We start from the raw sequence: 24,415 nt of genomic DNA, 5'->3' as shown, positions 1-24,415 counted from the left end.
GACGGGAGAACTAGTTGCGTGTCCGTGCTATTCTCCGACATGACAACCTCTTGTACAAAACTAAAGTAACAAGCCAATTTTGTAATATGTAAGGAGTAGTAAAAAGTAGCCACAAAAAAATATAAAATTAAAGTAAAAATGTCAGAAAAATCTACTTGAGTGCTTTGTAAAACCTTTGATGAAACATGCTATTATTTTATAGTACTAGTGTTTTCATCTGCAGTCTACAATTAAAACATACACATATTATTAGAGCACCACAAAACAAACTGGACAACCAGGACACATTATACAAAGTTACAGACAGTAGTACATAACACACACCAAGTCAGCAACATGTGTAAAAATAATAACAGTGCAAAAATATTAAGTCAGTGTTATGATAGTGCATCCCTGTTGTCTAAAAAACACAGAGTAGTCAAAAAGCTGCTACTTTGCAGAGACATATTGTACATCCACTGCTTTAACCACCAGCTGTGCCTTGTGGTCTTTCATGCTCTGTTGGCTAAAGAAGCAAATGGTGACTTCTTTAATATGTGTGGCATTCTTAATTATTTCCTCAGAAAGCCCATCTTATCCATTCATTATAAAGATGATACTCTGAAGCAACTCTTGGACCAACACTGGACTGGCCACCCAGCCACAGTCTCCATAAACCTTAAAAATTTGAAGGATATCACTGCGGTAATGTCTGAGACAAGCAGCTCTTGGGCCTATGAATCAGAAGTGAGAGTGCAGGCAACTGGCCTTTTACACCAGATAAAGGCGCATAGCTTTGTGTTCAGAGGACATAGTGCGCACAAGATATTACTGCTTCTGGACTTGCCTTACAAACAGCTATAGGTGAAGGAAATTAACCCACTAAAGGCAGTGGAACTAGTGTACAGTGTGATAGACTGTATTCGCTATCTGTGATGTCAAGAAGCATTTATGAAACCCTGGAGTAAACTACAGCAAGCCCTCATAACCCATCAAAAGGAGACGTGTTATGAATAAGTTCTTGAGGAAAGTGTAGGACAAAACTACACAAATGGAAAGACGGAGCTGAAGAGACTTTGTTTCAGTGCAATTGATGCTGTCCTTGGAGAAATGGACGTGAGTTTATTTATAAAAGTTTATTGGATGTGAAACAATCCAAAGACATTTTGGATGTAGTAGGAGTAGAGATACTGGAGTCAGAGTTATGCCTCGCGCACCGTTTCTAATTGGCATTATGTGCTATCAAAGTTCATTATTTATGTTGTTTATTGTGAGTGTGTTTGTTCGGATCTTGACAACTTAATAAAAGGAGATAGCCTACTTGGATGGAAGGCCCCTGCTTTATCTACTCTCTAGGGTGTAGGCCTATATGTAGGCTTGTGTGACTAATGTATGTGTGTTGTCTGTAGCTGGTCTTAACTAATTGTCCCTTGTTGGATTGATAAAGTTGTTGAATTGAATTGAATCATTACAGTATTTTTCATGCAAAAATGTTAAAATATTCTATAAGTCTTAGCATCTCGTGTGAGCAAGTGTAGCTTTTCTTTGTCTTCCGTGACAAACTGAATATCTTGGGGTCTAGGGCTGTTGGTTGGACAAAACAAGTAACATGTCACCTTGGACTCAAGGGAACTATGACAATATCACTTGATTGGATATGTTTGGACTAAATGACTAATCTGTGTTTATAGACGTTATTGCAAAGTATTAAAGAATACAAGACATGATACTTCATCTGCCTGACACTATTGACCAACCGCTCTTTTGGAATTTTAAGGCATTTACGGGGGTATATGCAACTATGTGTAAATGCATGTGTGTGTATTTGGGTGTAAAGCTAGGACAGTAGCAATTAGTGCTGGGCAGCCTGGTAGCATCCAGATGCTCAATGAGGTAAATAAAAGCTAGCTGAATAATACATTCTCTGGGTGCTGCCGGCTTCCTCCCGCTGCTGTCTCACTGAAAAGTGCAGATGTGAGAGACACACACACACACACACACACACACACACACACACACACACACACACACACACACACACACAGAAACATGTTGCTACGGTCATAACTCATGTGCTTGTGCAAACTGGTTCACCCTCCACAACTACCTACTTTGGTAATTTTATTGAAAGAGGAAATTAATTCTAAAACTTTCTGTGCGTGTGTGTGTAAGTCTGTGTGTCTGTGTGTGTGTGCGTGTCCACATCGTGATATGCATCAGTCGTTGTACCAGGCCAGTCCATGTAATTGATTTGGACATGTTGAGAAGAGACCATTAAAGTAAATAGAGGTGTTAAAAAGCAGAATGCAGGGGAGGCATCTGTTCATCTATAAACTGCACAGAAATTGCACAATTACAGACTACCACACCCTCCATTTCATGACCAATTCAACCCATCTAACCAGACTGGAGTTTTAGCTCTAAATCTTCCTTAACTAGAGGCATAAATAATCCTAAAACTGCTAATCCTAAAGTCTTGAGACAACAGACAGACAGTTTGAGTTATGCTTATTTAAATTGCCTGCCTTATACGGCAGTCTGTAAACGTATACTCATTTTCCTCAACAATGCTGCAACTGCTCACTGAAAGTATCAGAGCATCGCCACTGCTGCTTTAACCAGTCCTAGCTCTCCATCCACAAGTTTCAGGCTTGCTCCAAGTATTTGCCACGTGTAAGACAAAGCGTACGGCAAACCACTTCATTTCTGTGTTTTAATGCATCAATAAAAGTTCTGTTGTACATAATTCGATAGTTGTTGACCCAAACAATCAGTTTTTCCTCCCTTTCACCTTTCCCATGTCATGTCGCTGGGTGCCTTCTGAGTGTTGGAATAGTGGTGACTGGAGTTAGCATGTCTTTTAAGATTCAGCTCTCAATGAATGGCATCCTGTCACCTCTGCGTTGTTTGAGTCTGTAATCTTGTTTCCATTCACCTATTTAGGGGTATTTTTAGGGGTGTCGCAGACTAAGAATTTACAGTCATGAAATGTTCAGCTTTCATAAGGTTGTGTGTAAAGCTCCTTTTGTATGAGAACATGCAAAAGATTAGGACACATATATGGAAAGAGGATCTTCTTATTGTATAAGTAGAAGATTAATTCTCTGACTTGAATTACCTTTGCGCTAACCTGTATAGTTTCAGACAATAACTTCCGGTCAACCGCACAGTTTTTTTTAAATATATACACATTTTATTGAAGTTACTATATATTATATATAAGCTAGTTTTTTATTTGACTGGGCTGTTGAATAATTACGCAACAGTGAATCTTGTTTCTTATGAAACAGGTTAGATGTCAGGATCCTATAGTGATAGTTAACAAATGTTGCCTTTCACAACACCAAGTCCTCGCCTTCCTCTCTCTCTAACTCCCTGACTCCATCAGGATGTAATCCCTGACCCCTTCATAGTGGGGATGATATACATCCCAGGTACTGGTCAGGGCATCTATTATGAATGAGGCACACACGCTCCTGCTCGCACTGGTAATGGATGGCCTGGACCCAGGGCTCGCTCGCACACACACACACACACACACACACCACACACACACACACACACACACACACACACACACACACACACACACACACACACACACACACACACACAAAAGCAAGGGATGATGGTCACATATAGGCCATAGAATAGCTGACAGCTAGGGCTTGTCCGATTTCTTTCCTGCTAAGGGAGGGAAAATGTGAGAGGATGTGAACATAAAGAAGATTTTGGAAAGGTTTTTACTTCCCTATTTTATACAATGTTTTATACAATCTTTGCATATGTACTGCTCTGTACTTGCAAATTAATTTACCTTGCATAGTAACAATAAAGTTACTACTACTGCCTCTTCCGGTATCACAACTACTAGCCAAATGGTACATACAATTGTAGTCGAAGTGCTGACTATTAGTGCTAATATATGGATAGTATTATTCTGTAAAAAATGACTCACTGTATCCATTTCTCATTGACTCTTTCCTCCATATAATCTATTTCCTATGAAAACAAAAGGCTTAATTTAATCCTTGAGTGCCTTGTTGAGCTCTCTGCCATTATGACTTTTGGCCCCGCCCCCACCACCGCCCACCCCTCTTTTGTCAAAGGGGTTTGTTGTAGTACAGTAGTGTACTGGTTAAAATGCATACAATGCCTTTAAAAAAACATGAGAGATTTCATATGGAGAAGTGCAGCACATGATATGAGAGAGAATCTAATATACATACATGACTAGAGAACGAGATCTACAGATATCTCTCCAGCAGTTGAAAGAGCATATCTCTATGCTGTAATTCACATATATAATTCATCTGGCACAACATGGAAAAGAAGAGTAAGCCAGAGCGCACTTCACAGAGAAAAGATAAGATATTCCTCACATCACTGGGAACAGCCACAAGGTGGAGAACAGAAAGAGGAGGCCACAGTGCTGGGAATAATGACACAGTATGAACCCTGACAAACGGCAGAGGGTTAAGAAGTAGCCAGGAGAATAGAGAGACAAAAAAAATCACTGTCTGGACACTTATGGGAGGAAAGGGCCACAAATTTGGAGAGCAACAGAGAAAAGTGATCTATTTGAAATGGGAAACACCTTAAATGCAGATCTCAGTCCATTTTCAAATGACCTGTGATGTAAATCATTGAGTTTAATCTAAACTAGCGAAAGGAAACAACATCAAAAGAAAAACTTCTATGACATGTTGACATTAGATAACCAGCAGTTAATTAAAAGCAACATAGTAAAACAGAATATCCCATAGATTTGCACATCTGCTCAAATTCAGCAGTTCATGTTCTGTAAGTCTTAAAGACCACAAAGCTAAATTACAGACAAGTTCATCGTGCTGGAAGGACTGGAAATGGTACAAACCAAAAATGTTGTTCCCAATTTGGTAATTTTATTGGCCTGACATATTGATGCCTAATAGCAATCCTTCACTTCTTCAAGCCCTTGATATTGATCACAGTCCGCCTTCCATCAGGAAGGTGAGAGAAGAAAGCTTTTAGATCCATAAAATAAAGGCAGCAGTTATCCAGCATAAAAATAGGAGGTGGACCCTTAACTTCCAATTATTTTCATTATCTTTTTGTAGCTCTTTATTGTGCTACTTCACTTCTCTTAATAATCTTTTTATCTTTATTCTCAGTCACTGACTGACTAAGTATTCCTAGCTTTTACTGTGCTTTTGCCACTGCAATATAAATTGTTAAGTCATGTCTTCATTTATTGTATTTGCAGGATTTAATACGCTATAGTTTTTCCGCACTGTTGAATTTTATTGCGATATACGGTTTCTTAGGGTGGCCAAGAGAGCTCAATGCACTGCAATTTAAACCTACACAAGCAAATTAGGAAAAACATTGGCAAAACATACACACCATTAAAGAATACACTGCAAATACAAATACCTGTAAACACAAGCAAATACAGAAACTACAGAACAATGAACCAAATTTGTCATACAACAGAAGTATCCGGGAACACTAAAATCTAATGAACGTCCTGGTATTAATATAAGGCTGACGGCAGGTATATTGCAAACACCCAATATTAGAAGCAATTCCCAAGGTTACATGTCACGGGGCGGAAGCTGATTTTATGTAGTTTTAAATACCACTGGTTTTAACTACTCTCTCCCGACATTAAGGACCTTTCAATCTTTTAAAATTTTATTTTAAATTTGAATCTTGGTAGTTTTAAGAGGTCCTAGGCCCCGGTCAAACCTAGGTGGCGTTGCCAGCCCATTTAAACTTTTCCACGCCTAGCACGTCTCACATGCACAATACAATTTAACAGCAGCACAAACTACAGCCACCATAATTAACACTATGTCTAAAAAAATAGTTTCATTTTACTTGGCATTAAAAAATACTCGTCAAAGTAGTTATTTTCATTTAATTTTCATTTCAGACTGTTTTCCACACAGAGACTGTGCTGCTTCTGTCTGTTAAATGTATTTTTCTGGACCCTTTGCTTCAGTTTTCAGTAATATTTATATCTAAAAACTTAATAAAATATTGCATATCTATTATTATACAGATTGTATATTCTTCTATCTATGACTTGATTCACAAAAATCTGAGGAACTCATCTCATATAAACTGATAAACAGTAATGTTATTTGACTATGTTGGCAGATTCTTTCACATTTGAAGCGATTACAACATAATAAGGGTCTGTATTTTTTTGCAATGCACACACACTGACATAACCACCTCTCTGTCTCTCTGTGGTGTATTGTAGTCGGATCTGATTGCTGTTTCAGCAATAGATCACCAGTAAAGCGGTGGCCTAATATCATCAGATTAATTAAATTATTAATGAAATTAATAATTTGATTTCCTCTTAAGTGCTACTCCACTAATTAAGTATGGGGAAACGCAGGGCACAGACCACCCACTGGTTAGCAAAGCATGACAGAGTGTGTGTGTGTGTATGTGTGTGTGTGTGTGTGTGTGTGTGTGTGTGTGTGTAAAAGCAAGTGCATGTTTGAGCCAGTGCATCTTTGTGTGTGTGTTTATTTCAAAACAAGCGTGCACAAGCGTTTGCAGTATGTGCCGCATGCACACACTCTCTGCCATACTCTCACACTCATTGATAGGACTGGTATAGATGAAGCAATATCTGGAGGCTGGTGTAATTAGGGCCAATTCAATTGGACTCTGATACTTCATTATACACCTGCCAACAACACCAGCGATTGATAGCCATATTTTCCCTCTCCATTTCGTTTTCCCGCTCATTAATGGAGTGGAATTAATGAAAATGGCTCTGAGTGGCGTCGCTCACTGCTGGAGGACAGCAGGTCTGCATGTCTGTATGTGTGTGTGTGTGGGTGTGCGTGCATTTGCGAACCTTTCACCAAGGGGTCTTAATCACACAATTAATGATACAAAAGGCTTTACCACGTATAATGGGTACACACCAACAAACACAATGATGACACACAGACGATGAGTTATCACACTTTTATGCACACCCACACAGAGACCGTTGTGCGCAACCCCACACTCTAAAGGTGGTTGGTGAAATATTTGATATGAAAGCACGGCATCATGTAATTTATTTTTGCAACACCGACTCCCACAGGTTGCTTTTGTAAAGAGATAAATCTCTTATTCCTTGTCCTCTTTTTAATGGGCAAACAAAATAACGCATCATACCTAAAACTAGTATGGGGCAGGAAAGACACAGCTTGGCCGACCAAATTATTATAACTTATTGTGTAATTTTCTTGTGGTTGTTTTGGGGTCTTTATCCACAAATTCTTTTAGTAGCAATTATATATGAATGCAGCACACTTTGGGATGGCTCAACTCACCCGCTTTTTGTGTGCTGATCAAATGTGGCTGGCAGAGATCCTGTAAGATGTTCACCGTGGCAACAACAATAACAATGATAGGGCGTCTGTGTGAAGGCAAAAGAAAAAAAAACTTGGGGAGGACTATCTCGTGTTTGAAACAGGCTACTGGCAGACCTGGCCAGTCTTCTACCCAATCCCAAGTTGGCTTGCGTTAGGACAAGGATCCTAACAGGACATGGGACACTATGGCAACCTCTATGTAACTGGGCCACCAGGTGTTAATTCAAACTGTCTGTTACCAAAAATGCACCAAGCCAGGATGCACTGATTAGACTAGGCCGAGCCTCGCTTTATTGGTTATCCTTAATTTATAAATTTTGCTTTTGTGAAATAGCCCCCAGGACCATTGTTATTGTCATTCGAGGATGGTAATTCTACCATTCAACAAATCAGATCAAGCTGCAATATTCCTTATAAAGGAATATAAATAAGGGATGGACTTAGGGCAGGGCAATATATCATTATATCAATATTGTAATGATACTAGATATCGTCTTAGATTTTGGATATCATCATTTTGTGATATGACACGTGTTGTCTTTTACTGGTTTTAAAGGCTGCATCACAATAAAGGGATGAACTTTTATGAACTTACCAGACTGTTACCTGTTCTATTATTTGCCTTTTCCCCACTTAGACATTACGTCCAGATTATTGATGATTATTATTGTAAAAGTGTGAAAATATTTTGTTAAAGCACCAATTGTCAACCTTAGAATATTTCCGCAATATTGATATTGAGGTATTTGGTAAAGAATATTGAGATACTGAATTTTCTTCCCCTCACCCAGACCTAGATGGACTGCCACTACTTTTTGTGTGATTTGCTGCTGTATTGTGGCAATTTGATCTTGTGGCAATTTTCAGTTGTGTTGTGTGAATTGCTCTCCTGCTTTGCACTTCAGGCCACCGTACTTTCATTTTGACATTCCACCTTTTCAGCCATGCTTGTTTATAATTGCTTGTTGTACTCAAAATCCCATCTATGGTAGTTACCGCTCAAGTAGGTGTCTCCAGGACCACATTTTGCCATGATCACACACACACAGACTCACAAGCTTAAAACAGCATTGGTGTCACTCTTGTGACTGGTAATTATACCGATTTTAACGTTAACAATATGATATGGCACACCCCTACACTGAGATGAACTAACTTTTCCATCCAGTCAAAATAACTTGACATCATGTCATTACTATGAAAGATCACAATGGTTTGTGACACACAAGTTTGAGGAGGTTGGAGGTTAGTTGCTGGTATGACTTAGTGTTCTGAAGGCTATGTGTACTGCATCTGTTTATGTTATACTCCTGAATAACATCATATTACTTTTATACAATGCAGAGCCCTGTGGGGACGCTCTCCCCGCCGCTATCCAACAGTCTGTCAGACCATCACCAGAGAATATTCACACTTTACGTTTGGAATTCAGCCAGCTCCACAATCACTTATCAGCCCTTTGGCACACTGACAATTTCAGGAATATTAGTGGCAGGCTCTGGTGAAATCTTTCCTTTTAACATGCCTGCAAACCTCTCTTAATTCCTTTTTTCAAGAACTTCAATTATTTTTAGCCATGCTCAAGGCATTGCTACAGGCATGACAATATTGTGCCATCATCAGGTAAAAATGTCAGTTTGTCCAATATCCAATGACGGTAATTTAATTACATAGAATCAAATATTTAACGCAAACATAAACAAATAAATGTCTGTTTTTCCAAGTTGTTACCAAGTAGTGTGTTTTCAGAAACTCCTTCTGTGTGTGATCTTCTAAATATGCCTGAGCATTCAAATCAATAGGTGAGCTTCATGAGGTTGCCAGATCAGAGAGCTGGCTTGTGCAAGGTTTTCAGTATCAGGGATTTGATGTCCTAAAGTGCTGAGTTGTACATTTTCCTCCCCAAAACTCTATGGCAATGGCCAATGGGCTTATTAGATTTCACACAAATGAACACATGGAAACACACCATTTTCCTTCACGCCCTCTCCCCTTGCTGTATGTGTTCTTGTGTGAGTGTTTGTGTGTGTTGTATGTAACACACTTTTAGTATTTTGGGTCTAAATCCAAGAGTGCAACCTGTCTCTATAACACTATTCTGACAGCTTGCCCAGCTAGCGATAAGGCTTGGTTAGTAATCATCTTAATTCTTAAATGTCACTAAATAATCAATGCAAATAAGGGTTGATGGGAACCTTTTGGTGCATGTGGGGTGACAACTGCTCCCAAAAAAGCTCTGTCAATTAGCATCAATATTTGTCTTCTTTTCATGATTTCATTTACACCTTGTTCCCATGTTAATGACTACAATTAATTAAGAGGCGTAAACGAGTAGGAACAGAGGCGTTTGATTAGGCTGGTACATGTGTGTAAATATCTATCATGCGTGTGAATGTGTACGTGTGCGGGAGTAGAGTAAGTGTCTTCAACACTCTAAACTAGCATTAAACTAACAAGAATCAAATGACTACAGTGTGACAAAAACTAATTAGAATTTTGATCAATAGACTTAATTAAAAATCAAGGGCCAAAATTAACACTGCTGTATACATAGATGTTTCTGATCCACACACACACACACACACACACACACTTGCCTGTCCTGTTAGTCATCTGACTGAATCCCGGTGTAAACACTAGGGGTAATTACTCATCACCTTTCTATCAGCACTGTTAAAAAAACAAACAAACTCGGGACTCCTACCAAAAGTGTGTAACCTTAAACAAATGACAGCAGGGTCTTCCCCAGGGTTGTGACCTGTGACCCTGAGAGCTCTCTCTCTACTGTACGCCGTCATATCACTGCAGCACTAACAAGCCGGCTTGTCAGAATAACCTTTTACTGTACTGTCGTCCAGTTTCTCAGAGACTTTTCGCTATTACACGATACCTAAAACCTTTGCCATTTCAAACTGTGCCCCTCTTCGTCATCCTCCTTACTGAGCCCCACATATCCTCTAGATTTCCTTAGTGTTTCCACTATATTCATTTTTTATTTATCTCTTATTTTTTTCCTCTCTGTCACAGCAGCTCTCTTTCTTTGCTCGTAGACAGTTATTCTAACCTTTACTTAAGGCCACAAAGGACTACACTATTTTCTAGTAACATTTCATGGCAGCTGCTCATCAATATAAATAAAGCAAATTTCAGGTCACAGAAGCGTACAGAACACAAGGACTCTTTCAGTTAGCACATTAAAAAAGCATACGAAGAAAAGATCATTATGAGAATGTGATCAACATGTAAAGAAAAAATTAGAAAAAGGAAAAATGTGAATATACACTTGACCTTTACTGTAAACATGTAAACTACAAATGTGCACAGTGTAAAGGCTAGATTATTTTTGAAAATAACTAATTTGTACAAAGTGTTGTCTGACCACATGGGAAGGCAAAAATGTTCAGAACAGCCACATTTGAAGATGGAGAGAAAATCCATCTATCATAAGTAAAGGTAAGAAAAGTAATTGTTTAAATATGGGGATAACGACACACATTTCCAGATACTCTCTGCATAGTGTTGCACTCTGTGGTAAGTAAAGATTTAAAGGGCTTAAGGAAAAACAGGTGATGAATAGACTGTATAAGTGAAGCCAAAACATCTTGATCACCCCCTAGTGGTTGGCTGCAGTATAGGTAATTGTTTGCCCCCTCCATGTAAGCGCTTTGGACATAGGCCAAACTACACAATCAGAGTACACGTCAAGTAATTCTTTCCCAAAGTTTCAGTTAGACTGGGTAAACCCCCATCCCCCAATCTGACGGCAAGTTGATTTCACCCTGCTGCTCGTTCTGGAAATCTGCAAGTTTAATTCTCATGCTTCAGTTCACAATTTTGCGGGAACCAATCACAAACCGGCTTATCTACATGGCACGCTATTAGCGGGTTTAACACAATGACGATAGAGAAGCAAGCAAGCAGTATCTAGTTTATATTCAACATAGCGACCACCAAACGCCACCGAAGCTCTCTTAATACATTCATGCACTGAAGGGCAAACTCGTTGATCCTGCTGTTGATCCTGCTGTTGCCTCTACGTCACCCAGATCGTTGGTCTGATTGGTTGAAGGACTATCCAATTGCGTATGTCTGGTGATAGCCAGACTAGGTTTCAGTCATTTTAGGTATCTCTTATCAAGCCGATAAGCTGATGAAGTGTTAATTATTCTGATAAGTTTGTTTTTAATTCATTATTTAATGTTATAAAGATGGGTTGAAACACAGCTGTGACTGACTAGTGATTGGTCAAGCGGGTGTATCCCAATCACTACAGAAAAGACTAAAATTTGGTGAAACATTGGTGAACGAGCATAAGAGGGAGGTCAGGCTGGATAGGTCCTTTTAAGCCGGGTAGCAAAGATTGTGTCCTGCAACAAGTTAAGGGGAAAACACAAGAAATGGGTGTAGGTATCCTGGGAGCTGATGTTTCAACCCAAACTAGGGTTAGAACTAGGGTTAGGGTTAAGAAAGTCTGGCAAAACGTAAAAAGTATTTCTTTAACCATTAATTTATTAGGGTCTTATGGGTATTTCCAACATTGTTTATAGCCGAGTGCCAACGTAAGGAAAAGATGTAAATTTACAGTTGGTTAGTGGTTATGGTGGGTTAGAAGGTGATGTGATAGCAATGTGATAGCAACCATACAAAAGATAACAGCTGAATGATGGGTAATTTATGAGAACCAAATATATTGGTAGCAACCCATCATTTTCCCATGGACTGTCATTGTCAAATTGACAACTCATAGCAGAGAGAGGGAGAGCTAGGGAGTGAGAGAAAAATATTGAGGGATAGAGTAAAATAGTGGTTTTCTATTCAATTATTTTTTTAATCTAATTTTCTTTTTCAAGAAGCAACGTTTTTTGTTTCATTGTTAATAAATGGTACCTGTGAGTTGTTTACAGCTTTGGGAGAGTTGTTTTTCTTTAAAAATTAATAACAAAAAGACCAATAAATTCAATGGAACCTAAAACGGAGTACAAGGAAACTTTCAGCACGGTCTGACTTGCAGCATATTAGAATTCATTGCAGACTGAACCCTGTAATCCTAACTGCAACATCATTAGTTGTCTGCTGTTTATAAGGGAGTGACATCAATGTCAAATGCATATTTTCTCATCCAACAGTGTGGGAATTAAGACAGAAGAGAAGAAGAAGAAGAAGAAGAAGAAGAAGTAGAAGGGAAAAGACAAAAGGCAAAATAAAATCAAGAATGAAAGTGAAGCACAAAAAGACAAGGAAAGGAGGGATGAAAAGAGAAGAAAAAAGGCCGCTGCACCATCCAATTACATTGTTCTTGTTTTATAAATTGGGACATGGGTGAGAAAAGCTAATGAGAGGCAGAACACACTGTCTGATGAAGACGTGTGTGTGTGTGTGTGTGCATGTGTGCGTGTCTCTGTCAGAAGCATATGTGAATGTGACTGTGTTTAAAACAGGTGAAAGAATGACATTAGCAATTCAGCTCTAACTTTGGGAGATGTAAAACATGTTCAGTGTGAACTTGGCCTCAGAGCAGATGGGCTTATCGAGGCTTAGGAAAGATAGAGCAAGGGAGACGATAGAAGAAGTGGAAAAAGACAGAAAAGACAAAAAACACTTCATTAGCATGACAAATCTGCAAACTGTTCACTAACAACACAGAATGTACTGACTAAAGTGCCTCTTCAAAATGTTCAGTGACTACCGTAATTCCTCAAATAAAAGCAAGGGCCTTTATTTACCTGAACTGCAGAAGGTACCAGGCTTTTATTTAAAGCAGGCTTTTATAAGAAGCAGGCCTTTATTTATTTGTATTGTTTTATACACATTCCATCTGTTTGATAAGTATAATTGCTTTAAAAAAGACATAGCATTCCAGTGGACAGAGATCATTCATTTTATTTAGAAACGTTTGTAAAACTATCCCCATACAACAATAGCCAGAAGGGCAACAGAGCAATTTGGATCAGAAATGATCAAACACCACCACTGTGTAAGTTTGAACCCTGTAAATGTACCGGGTATTTATTTAAAATACAGGTACTACGGTATTGTTGGTAGATTACAATAGGATCTTACAGTAGTTACACCAGTATCTGATTAACGTTACAGACGGTAGCTAGCTAGCTTCGTTTCTAGCTCCAGGCTACCTCTTTTCCTCCCACCTGACACAGGTAGGACAATCATACTTTACATGAGTACCATAACCCAGAAAAACAAAGTGTGGAAAAACGCATGAATTTGTTGTTGAATCTGTTAACTTAAATTGGTAGAAATGTACATAAACTTGAATGCACATTATATGAAAGGCACTTAGGAGATTATCCACACGATTTTTTCCCTGGCCTTTATTTGAGGCCGGCCTTTATTTGTCTCTGTTGACCACCACTATCACAGGCACGGCTTTTAATTGACTACCGGTCTTTATTTGAGGAATTACGGTATATTTGCTTTCCTATAATAGCCACTGTTTATTATCAGCGTTTTTTTGGGTTCCATTTAAGCTAATAAATCACTTGGTTAAGGTTTGAAGAAGATGGTTGACTTTCTTAAATACTGAAATAAATCAATGTTTACTTTTAACCAACCGTGTCTCAGTGGAATCCGGTAACGTAGACCTGTTTTTTTATCTACTTTTTTCCCATTTATGTTATAAAACGTATCTTCTGGCTTATTGTCAGGCAATGTTTTGTGTGAAGGAAGTGCTACATTTATTTACAAAGAGCAAGACTTTCACATGAGACTGTGGTTCACATCCCAAGCACCTTGGTTAAGGTAAGGGAAAAATTGTCGTTTCAAAATGAAAACAACAAACATGATCTTTTCCTAACCATAACCTGAACCATAAAAGTCAGGAATACAAGTCAAACACACATATACAGGACATTGTTAGTAAACATTTCACGGACATGTTCAGCATCTACATTTTGCGTCTTTTGTGAGTGTGAATTAATAACATTTACATGTTTATAAAACATCTATGCAACATTACATCTCCTTTAAAATGCATTTGCCGTTGTTGAACTTTGACTTTTTCAATATTTAACCAAAACCACTTTCTCTCACTTTAATCCTAGTTATAGACAGCAGTCTGCAGGGCTGTCAACTTTTGAATTTACTTTGGTGTGAAATTTGGTATCAGTGTAGTTGGTGCATTTTACGAGTAGGCCTTCTGTAACAGTACCACCGCAGGGGTCAGCATCATCCCTCCTCGACCCCCAAGAATGTTCAGTTCAGAAGCCAAATTCACAATCCCAAATCATTTATAGATGAAAAGCTAAGTCAATAGTCATGGTCAATAATAAGTAAGTGAGGTGTGAGAGCGTGTGAAAAGTGTCAATTGTGTGAGTCTCACGGTCAATGCAGAAGAGTTGGCAGCCCTTAGTCTGATAAGAGAAAAAACAATTCAGTTGAACTGCCTTTCAGGGGTTAGGGGTCTCCCTTGGAGGTTGCTTTGTGTTAAGAGATCACAAGCATAAAGCGTTGCGAAGCAATGCTGCAGGCGACCGAGTTGATACGCGACATGGCAGCAGGTTAGACATGCAGAAGTCAGCAGGTAGTGTGTGAGTGATGCCCTGCACTGACACTGAAAATCGGTTTAAAAATGCGGTTGTAACTAAAAACTGTAAATTCACTTTTACTTAAGTATTTTTATTTATTAATATATATTGCTATACTGTATTGCATTAATTACAGAGTAAACAAAAAAGTCAAATGGACAAGGAGCTACAGCAGAGAAGAAGCTGTTGCTGTGTTGGCGGGAGCAGAAGGGCAGAGCTCCATGTCCAGAGAGGTGAGAATGGACTTAGCTGACACTCTGGAAAAGATACATATTGAATGTGTACGTTAACTGGCTGACCGGGGTCCGGTGGTATGGGGGCCAGGGCTTGCAGTTTGTGAACAGTACATAAATGCACAAAACTGCAATAAAATTAAAGATGATGCAATTACTGGCTGGGTTAGCTCAGTTGGTAGAGCAGGCGCACATATATAGATGTTTACTCCTCGACACATTGGCCTTGGGTTCAAATCTAATCAGTGGCCCTTTGATGCATGTCATTCCCCCTCTCCCTCTCCCTTATCTGTCCTGAAAATGAAGGCATAAAATGCCCCCAAAAATAATCTTAAAAACAAGGATGTAATTATGTGTTATAGTTATGGTGGCTGCAGTCACTGTCTATAGTCTATTTTGTTGTACATATTTGTGTTGTCTTAGTGAAGAGTAACAGGTTATTAAATTATATATTTATCATCTGTTTAATCATGTGGCTTAATATTGCTTAAACCCTCCGTGGTGCCCTAAGTTCTTTTTATTTATTTATCTATTTATTTATTTATTGTCTGTCGTTCTGTCCTCTTTTCCGTTTAAGACAAAGACGAAGCTAATTGCATATTTATAAAAGATAATACATTTGATATGAAGGCTGTTGGTTTGGACGTAAAGGCTCCCCCTTTCTACATTTATATAAATAATAGTACTCACAATGAGTCATCAGTAACAGTTTAAAAGTGTGTTAGTGTACCATTTAGTAAAATTATAAATCCCTGTATGGACAATATTAACAATTAAAATAAAAAAAAGACAGTATATAATAAATACAGTAACACAAGCAAAACAATTAACAATTTACATGTAATTACAATTTACATTTGTTGCAAATAATTTGTGCTGTTTTGTTTGATATGTGCCATTTCTCTTAAGTACCAGCCTCATGTTGTTGTTTTTTTGCTCCCCCCAATCATTTCTTTCTTAATCTCTCACTTGCTGCATCTCTCATCCTCTGTTATATCCCTTGGCTGTTACTAAACTCATTAGCTACATTTCTGTCTTGAAGACGATCAGCAAAGACGGCATACAACAAACATACAGTAGTGCACTGTGTGTGTGTGTTTGTGTCTGTGTGTGTGTGTGGAGCTGGTGTACTGTACTGTGTACTCAGATGAAAGCTCAGAGCTTTCTTTCCAAAGAAATAGCTATAACAACTACATCACTGTTCCCATTAACAGGATCCACAACACAAGACCGGAGAACACACACTGAGAGTTTCCAATGCTGGAATAAAAAAATTATGCAAACATGCTCAAACAGTGGTTTGATTTTCTGCAATCCATAACTGAATATGTTTTGAATTATTTTTTGTTACCACCAAAATGTGCCAGTAGCACAGAGTAATTACAAACGCTTGTTCAAATGCATACACTATACTTATTTTTTATGACATGGTTTCTGATTTTTACTCCTTATTTTGCTAGTTTGATTTTTGAGATTTCTAAGTCATAACAGAGAAAATTAATCAATTTCTTTTATCTTTCACATCATCTCGTTTTATTTTCTCATTTTGCATTTGTTGCATTTGTTTTGAGAGTTTAATTTGATTACATGATAGGTAGTAGTTATAGTTTGTCTGAAATAAAAAAATATATATAATTACTGCTAACGTGAAAACATTGCTTTGCAATAACTGTGAGGTAACAACATACATAATAATATTAATAATAATAATAATTATTATTATTATTATACATTTTATTTAAAGTCGCCTTTCTTGGCACTCAAGGACGCCGTACAGGGTACAGGGTTACATAAGACATTTTAAAAAAAAAAGCAAAAAAAAAATACTATACAAAAATAACAACAGAAAAAGACAGAGCATTACACATTCAAGTGGAATAGGTCGTTTCAAACAAATGTTTTTTGAGTTGTGATTTGAAATGGGGGAATGAAACGATCGGGCAGAGGGGACAGAGAAGTGTATGGAGGAAGAGGATCTAAGGGAGCGGGAGGGAGTGAGACGCTGGAGGAGATCAAACAATTATGGGGGAGGGGGGGGGGGGGGGGGGAGTGATAAATATAAATCATTATGTTGTAAAAAGTGTTGTGGGATTAATTTTAGCTAAATGGTATCAGTTGTGTGTTCCAAAAAAGCTGTAACACACAAAACATACTCTATTATTCTATGAAATTAAATAATATCCGCATGAGACAGAGAAACAAATAGTTTGTTGCTACACAAAACAATACACGTTCTACAAAACAAGCAGAAAACAGAAAACACTGAGAATAAAGACAAGTGGGACACAAGAGAAAAAGAGCAAAGAATAAAGTGAGCAGTGGTGGGCTTATTTCTCCACATTCCTCGGTGTATTACAACCAGTAGGCAGGAAGTGTTTAACTATTAGGTGAGCCTTGGTAAAGATTCCTCCCTCCAACCCCTCCTTCCCTCCCTAGGGAGAGAAGAGAAGCTTGCACAAGCAGATTTAGCACATGGTATTGACTTGAGAAGACGTTTTTTTTTCAAGGCTATGCCTTGGAAAAAAAGATCGGAAAGACAGACAACGGGGAGGATGGAAGAAGAGAGAGAGAGTGGAAATCCAATACACAGGGTTGGAAGAGATGAATGTATTGGGTGAGGGGAGTGGGGGGGATAGCTGTGATCCATGTTGTCTGTTCAAATAGATGGATTGAGGAGGAGCAGGCAGATGTATAGTGGGATCCTACTGTAGGTTTAAACACAGTGTCAGAGTCAAAAGCAATACACACAGTACTTAGTCAAAAGTCAGACTCAACCAATACAAACTGTTTAAGGCGCGTACTGACTTTAAAATTCTTTAGTGACCCAAATATGTTTGGCCTTTTTCCCTTAGGTATTATCACGTTATTATCTTCAGTCTTGTTCATTTAGAAATTCTTATAATAGTTTCCATAAATCCCTCATCAAGACAACTCTACAAACGGGACGTTAAGTACATAACCGCAATGTCCAATTCATGCCGGCGGGGGCCACTGTTACATGCCATAGCTTTAAAAAACAAAAAAAACATATACACACATGCACACACCACACACACACCCACACACACACACACACACACACACAACACACACACACATTTTTCTAGATAAATATCAGATATAAAAAATGCTAATGTTAGAAGCTCAATGCTCATTTCAAGAATCTCCATCATGTTAAAGAAGGACCACAGTGAATGCTGGATGAATAATGACTCTCTATCAGCAAAAGCCTGCACATCACTCCCCACAAACATATCAGAAAACCCAGGCTTGGTGTAAAAAACAAGAAAAAGCATGCAACACTAAAAAGTTCACTGTTGGATGAAACAACATAATTTTGTCTTTTTTCTTTTCAAAGTGTGACAGTTGTGTAATGCTCACTGTCTATGTTCCTGGTTCTCGGTAGAATAGTGTAAAAAGCTTAGCTTGCATAACTGTAGCTGCATAGCTGTGGAGTCTTTAAGCTTTTTACTGTACATTAGGCTTACGATGCAACAAATAGCCTGACTGGCCCCAGGAAACGGAGAAAGAGAAAAACATGCTGATAACTAACTTGAAATTTAATCAAGTTGTAAGAAAAGACGTTCAGATGGAAACCTTTCACTGTTTAATTAAAAAGAAGAAGCATTTACACTAAACCATGCATGCGCAGTCTAAAGTCCACTGTTACTCCTTGGCTTCAGATGAAAATCCGCAGTGAAAAGAGAAGCTTTCAGTGATACAGGGATTTACATCTTAAAACCCATCCCTCCACTGCTATAACACAAATATTTTGACACGAGTAGACACACTGGCAAAGATTTGTCTTTTCTTTTCGTAAAACTTTTTTTATATTTCATAGATTAAAAAATTCAATCTAAATTAAGAAGCAAAACGTAGTACAACTTTGCCCGTAATGTGATAGGGAAATCCCATGTGTGCCATAAGAAATGAAAGTAAATGAACACACACACGAATACACGCACACACACACACACACACACACACACACACACACACACACACACACACACACACACCAACACTACAAGCGACTAACAGACTGCTTCCCTGAGGACTCGTGGTGTTTGTGTTGCCGCATAAAGAGTGTGTGTGTGTGTGTGTGTGTGGGAAACCAGCTGGTGCATGTTCTGTGTATATGAGTTTGTGTGTGTGTGTGTGTGTGTGTGTGTGTGTGTGTGTGTGTGTGTGTGTGTGGTGTGTGTGTGAGTGTTTGTGTTGCCAGCAGGCGGGTGGTCTGGGCCGCCCTGTAAAGGTGATGTGTGGCGGCTATTTGGAGTCTGGACGTGGCAGGTTAGCTCACTGCAGCCCGCTAATATTTTATATGGCAGCTCTCCCTAGTCTTATCATATTTTATACGGCCGCAATAACAAAATGTCTAGAGAAAAGGGGGCCGCCTGCCACTGCACATGCTGCCAGTAGTAAAACCAAGCACATCCACACACACACACACACACCCACACCCACACACACACACACACACACACACACACACAAAACACACACACACACACAGAGGCATAGTTAAATGAGCTGGCACGTAACATGGCAATTGACCGATGCAGTGTCAATTGAGTACTTTTACAGTAAACAAACAGAGTGAGGCACACAGAGTGATAACTGAAAAAAACGAGGCACAATTAATAGAAACACAGCCATCTGAATGACAGGCATGCAGCCACTCCAAGTAGTCATTTGGTTCTATTGTCTAATTCAGTTCTGAGCTGACATCTGTCCCTGTTCTGTTGCCCACTACACACACACACACGCGGGGTAGGGTGGGTTTCTCCATGTGTTCATCAATTCAACACTACTGAGAGTATGTGAGTGTGATGAGGAGAGGCACACGATAAAAAGAAGTTGAGTGTTTACCAGCAGCAAGTCACATAAAGAAGTGTGATGAAGAAGCAGACGCTGCAGATTAAAGTGGAAGTTTTCAAAAATATGAATGATCAGAGGGAAACGTTGGAGATCATTACGAAGAAGAAAAAAAAAGAGATATGTTTGGGAACACTTTGATGGAGGGATGGGAAATAAGAAAAAGAGAAATACAAAAAAGAAGCAGGCACCCCTGGAAAAAAGAAAGGAAAAAATGTGAATGGAAGGGAAAAAGGACACATTTTAGGAGGTGGGAGCTTAGAGGGAGGTGTGTGCTGATGGGTGGTGTGATGGGTGCTATCTTACCTGGGGCAGATAGAGGAAAGCAGGGGGGCATTGCAGAGAATGGGGTAACATCCCGGACCCGGACAGTAGCACACAGCCAGAGTTTGCCATAGAGCACAGCATGTGGAGACGGGACACCTTACTCATAGAGACTCAGTTACAGCTCCGCTCTGTCTATCTTCTTAACCTCACTTGACCACTCTGTCTGTCTTTACTTCTTGTCCCCTCCCTTATGTCTTCTTTACTTCTGTCAGCAGCAGCGATGAGCAGTCAGAGAGTTGCTACTTCAGTGGATGCAGTAGAGGGATGCCTGCACAGACACACACATACACATGCTACAAACTACCTCTGCTGCTGCCAACACACACTCTGAGCAGCTGAAGCGTTGGATGGTTGGACGGGTGAGTGAAAGAGTGTGTGTGGGAATCTAATGTGTGCAGACAGGCAAAGTGATGCTTCTGCTTCTGTCCTTCTCTCCTCTGTTTACTTTGAGAAAGAAGTGGGGAAGCCAAAGCATGCAAATGGTATGAAGGGAGGGTGAGAAGGAGGGACTGAGGAGGGAGGAGGGAGGAGAGAAAAAGAAAGGCGTGTAGAGGGGGAGGCAGAGGTAGGAGGCGGGACAAAAGAGGCTTGGGAGGTCCTTGAGGAAAGAGAGGGAGCGATTGGAGAAAAGAAGAGGGGTAAGGAGGGAGGGATTTGAGGGGAGAGGAGTGGCTGGGAGTAAGAGGAGGAGGAAGAGGAGGGAGGAGGAGGGATGTCTCTGGGGTATTCTAACATCAAATGGGCAAGCATGAGAGAGAGACAGAAACATAGAGAGGAAGAGTGTGTGTGAACGCTCACACACAACAATATGAGAGCAGCTGATCCATGCTGTTAACTCTTTCCAGAGAGGTTCAGGATAGACTAGTCGGAAATAGCCAACTCATAATAGTAACAGCCGTTGTACTGCTGCTTTTTTGCCAAGCTAAAACTAAAACTAAATAATATCACAAACCCGCTCTCCTCAAAGTTTCCCATATACACAAATCTTTATGCAAAAATGAAACACAATAAAAAAAAACTCCATTGATCTCCATCTCAATACATTAGTCCACGTGTAAATCAAGTTACCTGTGTGCTTTTCCAGGATTTGCACAATTCCAATGCTATGAGAAAGAATTACAACCCGCTGCCATATGGCTTTGTTCATTCCAATAAATATATCTCCTTATGCCCCGCATATATCTTACTCTCTAATGGTTTGGATGAAAATAAGGCATTATTGCAAGGTGAAATCAACCCCCCCCCAAATTATTTCATATTATTTAAGAAACAATTAAGGGTGGAAACAATTATAGCGTGTTTAACGCCTTTGCAAAAATCACAGAGCTGAATGGCTTAATTTAATTTATACCTCAGCTGTAGGGTGGATATTTTCTTTAAGCATAGCATTTCCCTAGAAAGAACAGAGCTAATGGCTGAATAATGAGATACAGTAAAATATACATCCCCCACTTCTTCCTCCCTTCCGTTTCTCCTTTTGTGGGGCCTCAGATGGGGGAAGGCAAGCAGCAGTTTATTTATATTTTGGCGTTATGTTTGTTCTTTGATGTACTACAACACTGACTAAATGATTTAGGTTAATCTGACATTGGTGGAGGGAAGTCAGTTTTATACACCTCCATTGAGAAGAAGGGAGGGAGGAGGAAACAGAGGGATGGAAAGAAAAAGAAGAGGAATATGTTTTACACACACAACAGTGCGTGATCATTCTTCCATTCCATTTTCTACTTGTTTTAGCCTTACTATCTCTCCCACGCTCTTTCTCACGCATGCTCACGCACACGCACACACACCACACACACACACACACACACACACACACACACAACACACACACACACACACACACACCACACACACACACACAGGCTGATGAATGGCAATCTAATCTCCAATCTAGCTGTAATGTGTCATTATCTAAAGATATTAGCCAATGTTTTGAATTTCCTGAGTGTGTGCTCATGTGTATATTATATATATAATGGTTTTTATATCAAAATCTGCTGAAAAAATATATTAAGTGCTACATTACATCTAAAACTGACTTCGAAATAAGTTTTAATAGGAAAAAGATAATCTGATGTACATCAATGAGCTTATTAAAAATGTCTCTCACTTAAAGGAGAATTCTGTTCAATTTCAACACATAGCTCTGTTGTTTTTAAATTTGGAGTGCCGTCATTAGAGAGAAAAACAAAACCAATCGGTGCTGTCTACACTGTGTTATCCTCCTGCTAGAGTTAGCACCCAACAGGCTTAAACAGGGCAAGTTTTAAACGTGTTTTTAGCCTCTAAACATGTTAGCAATGTCATTACAAATGCCAACCCATGTGCAGTGATTCCTTCCTTGAACACAGTGAATCTGAATGTTGTAGATGTGTAAGAAAGGCATAAAAGTTGTGTTAATCTATACCTCAGTTTATTTCCTGTTTTCCGGTGAAGTCCATACTAGTCGATTGTCAAACTCATACAATCCAATACTCCAAAATGTATTTTTTCAACACAAAAAAACTAGTAATGACTATGTAGAGACAGGCTGTAATCTGACACCATAGTGGAGCCAGGACAGCTGCAGTTGAAGAGCTATCATGCATGCCCATGGGTAACTAAGCAACAGTGGTTTCTTGAACTTTTGACCTGCTGCAGGCTGCAGCTACAGTATATTCTGCTGGCTCCACTGTGGTGTCAGGTTACAGCCTGTCTCTACTAAGGACATAACAATGGCAAATTATTTTTTTTGTGGTAAAAATACATTTTGGAATATTGGATTGTAGGAGTTTGACAATCGACTAGTGTGTCACCAGAAAACTTTTAATGACATTTTGAACATGTTTAGAGTATTTAGTTTAAAACGTGCCCTGTTTAAACCTGTTGGGTGCTAACTCTAGCAGGAGGATAACTTGGTGTAGGCAGCACCGAATGTTTTTGGTTTTCTCTCTACTGACAGCACTCCAAATTTACAAACAACAGAGCTACGTGTTGAAATTGACCGGTACACCCCTTTAAGGTCACAGTGAAATAAAAGATTCATGCAATTTTGTATTAAGAAAGGACAGACATTGCATTTTTTACCCACCCGAAGGAAATGTAAGTTTAGATATAGTATAGTAGCCGAATTGATGTATCAAATTGCGCACCAAATTCAAATCCATCCACCACATCCAGTGGAGTTAGTCATCCAGTGGAGTTTTGCCAGCAGATAAACGCTCCAGAGGGGCATTGCCGCCGTTCTTCTGCACACATGGCGGTACACAGAGGTAGTTGAAAATCAGCTAACTTTCCCATAAGTTATCAACTAATGATCATGCTAGTTGGCAAGGTGCTACTGAACGCTGAACAAAATATTTTAGGGGACCAAAATGTTCCAATTTACTTTGATGAAGGGAATAGACAGTGTTACTGTTTTAAGTTGAAAACACTTCAAAACAAGTTCACGGCTATTTTAAAGTACACAGTGCCATACTAAGCATCTATCATGATTAAAAGGTCAGCGTGTCGCTAAGCCCTGAAGCATCCACTGCTTTATTGTCCATTTTAAATTAAATGGAACCATAATTGACACAATGCACATTATGCTGTATGAAACTAGTGATTGAGACCATAAAGCCATTATGAAAATGTTTACTGAGGTAATAAATCAAGTGAGAAGTAGGGCCATTTTCTCATAGCCTTCTATACAATCTATTCGACTTCTTAAAGCAAACAACAGAGTTTCCCCTGCTGGCCATTAGAAAGAATGCAGGTTTAAAGCACTTGACTTCACATTTCAGACTTAGAAGCTTTGTCCAGTATTTCTTTTTACAGTTTTTGATTTCTACATTTTCATATTTTGTCCAACTACTTCCAGTCTCACTACTGAAACTTGTGATTTGTTTACTGCAAAATCATCCAAAAGAAACATATGTATTGTGTGAGATTGGGCATATCTTGATTCGGATGGCAATATATACAGTAAAGCACAACCTTAAACACATTACATTCCAGAAGCAAGAGTCACATTATGATTTCAGCTGAAGTGTATTTTTCCTTACAATCTTATCTGGGGAAGCTTTAATGCAATCTTGACTTTCTGTCCTCTCAGTCAATA

General features: G+C 39.1%; 1 protein-coding gene across 8 annotated transcripts in view; it reads right to left on the bottom strand.

Annotated features, from left to right (window-relative positions):
- The window catches only part of LOC116671533 (RNA binding protein fox-1 homolog 3-like), a 751,379-nt gene that overhangs the window by 188,703 nt on the left and 538,261 nt on the right, over window positions 1–24,415 (bottom strand). Inside the window, exon 1 of one of the 8 annotated variants that reach the window (XM_032502897.1) lies at window positions 20,308–20,761. The exons of the other annotated variants lie outside the window; for them this stretch is intronic. Coding sequence (XP_032358788.1) covers window positions 20,308–20,433 — 126 coding nt within the window. The 5' untranslated portion in view covers window positions 20,434–20,761. Of the gene's footprint in view, window positions 1–20,307; window positions 20,762–24,415 lie in introns of those variants that run through there. 8 annotated transcript variants of the gene reach the window in all.

Source organism: Etheostoma spectabile, chromosome 21 (assembly GCF_008692095.1).
Source record: "Etheostoma spectabile isolate EspeVRDwgs_2016 chromosome 21, UIUC_Espe_1.0, whole genome shotgun sequence".
NCBI lineage: Eukaryota > Metazoa > Chordata > Actinopteri > Perciformes > Percidae > Etheostoma > Etheostoma spectabile.
The sequence above is the reverse complement of the archived record's forward strand: the minus strand, read 5'-3'. Positions and strand labels throughout refer to the sequence as shown.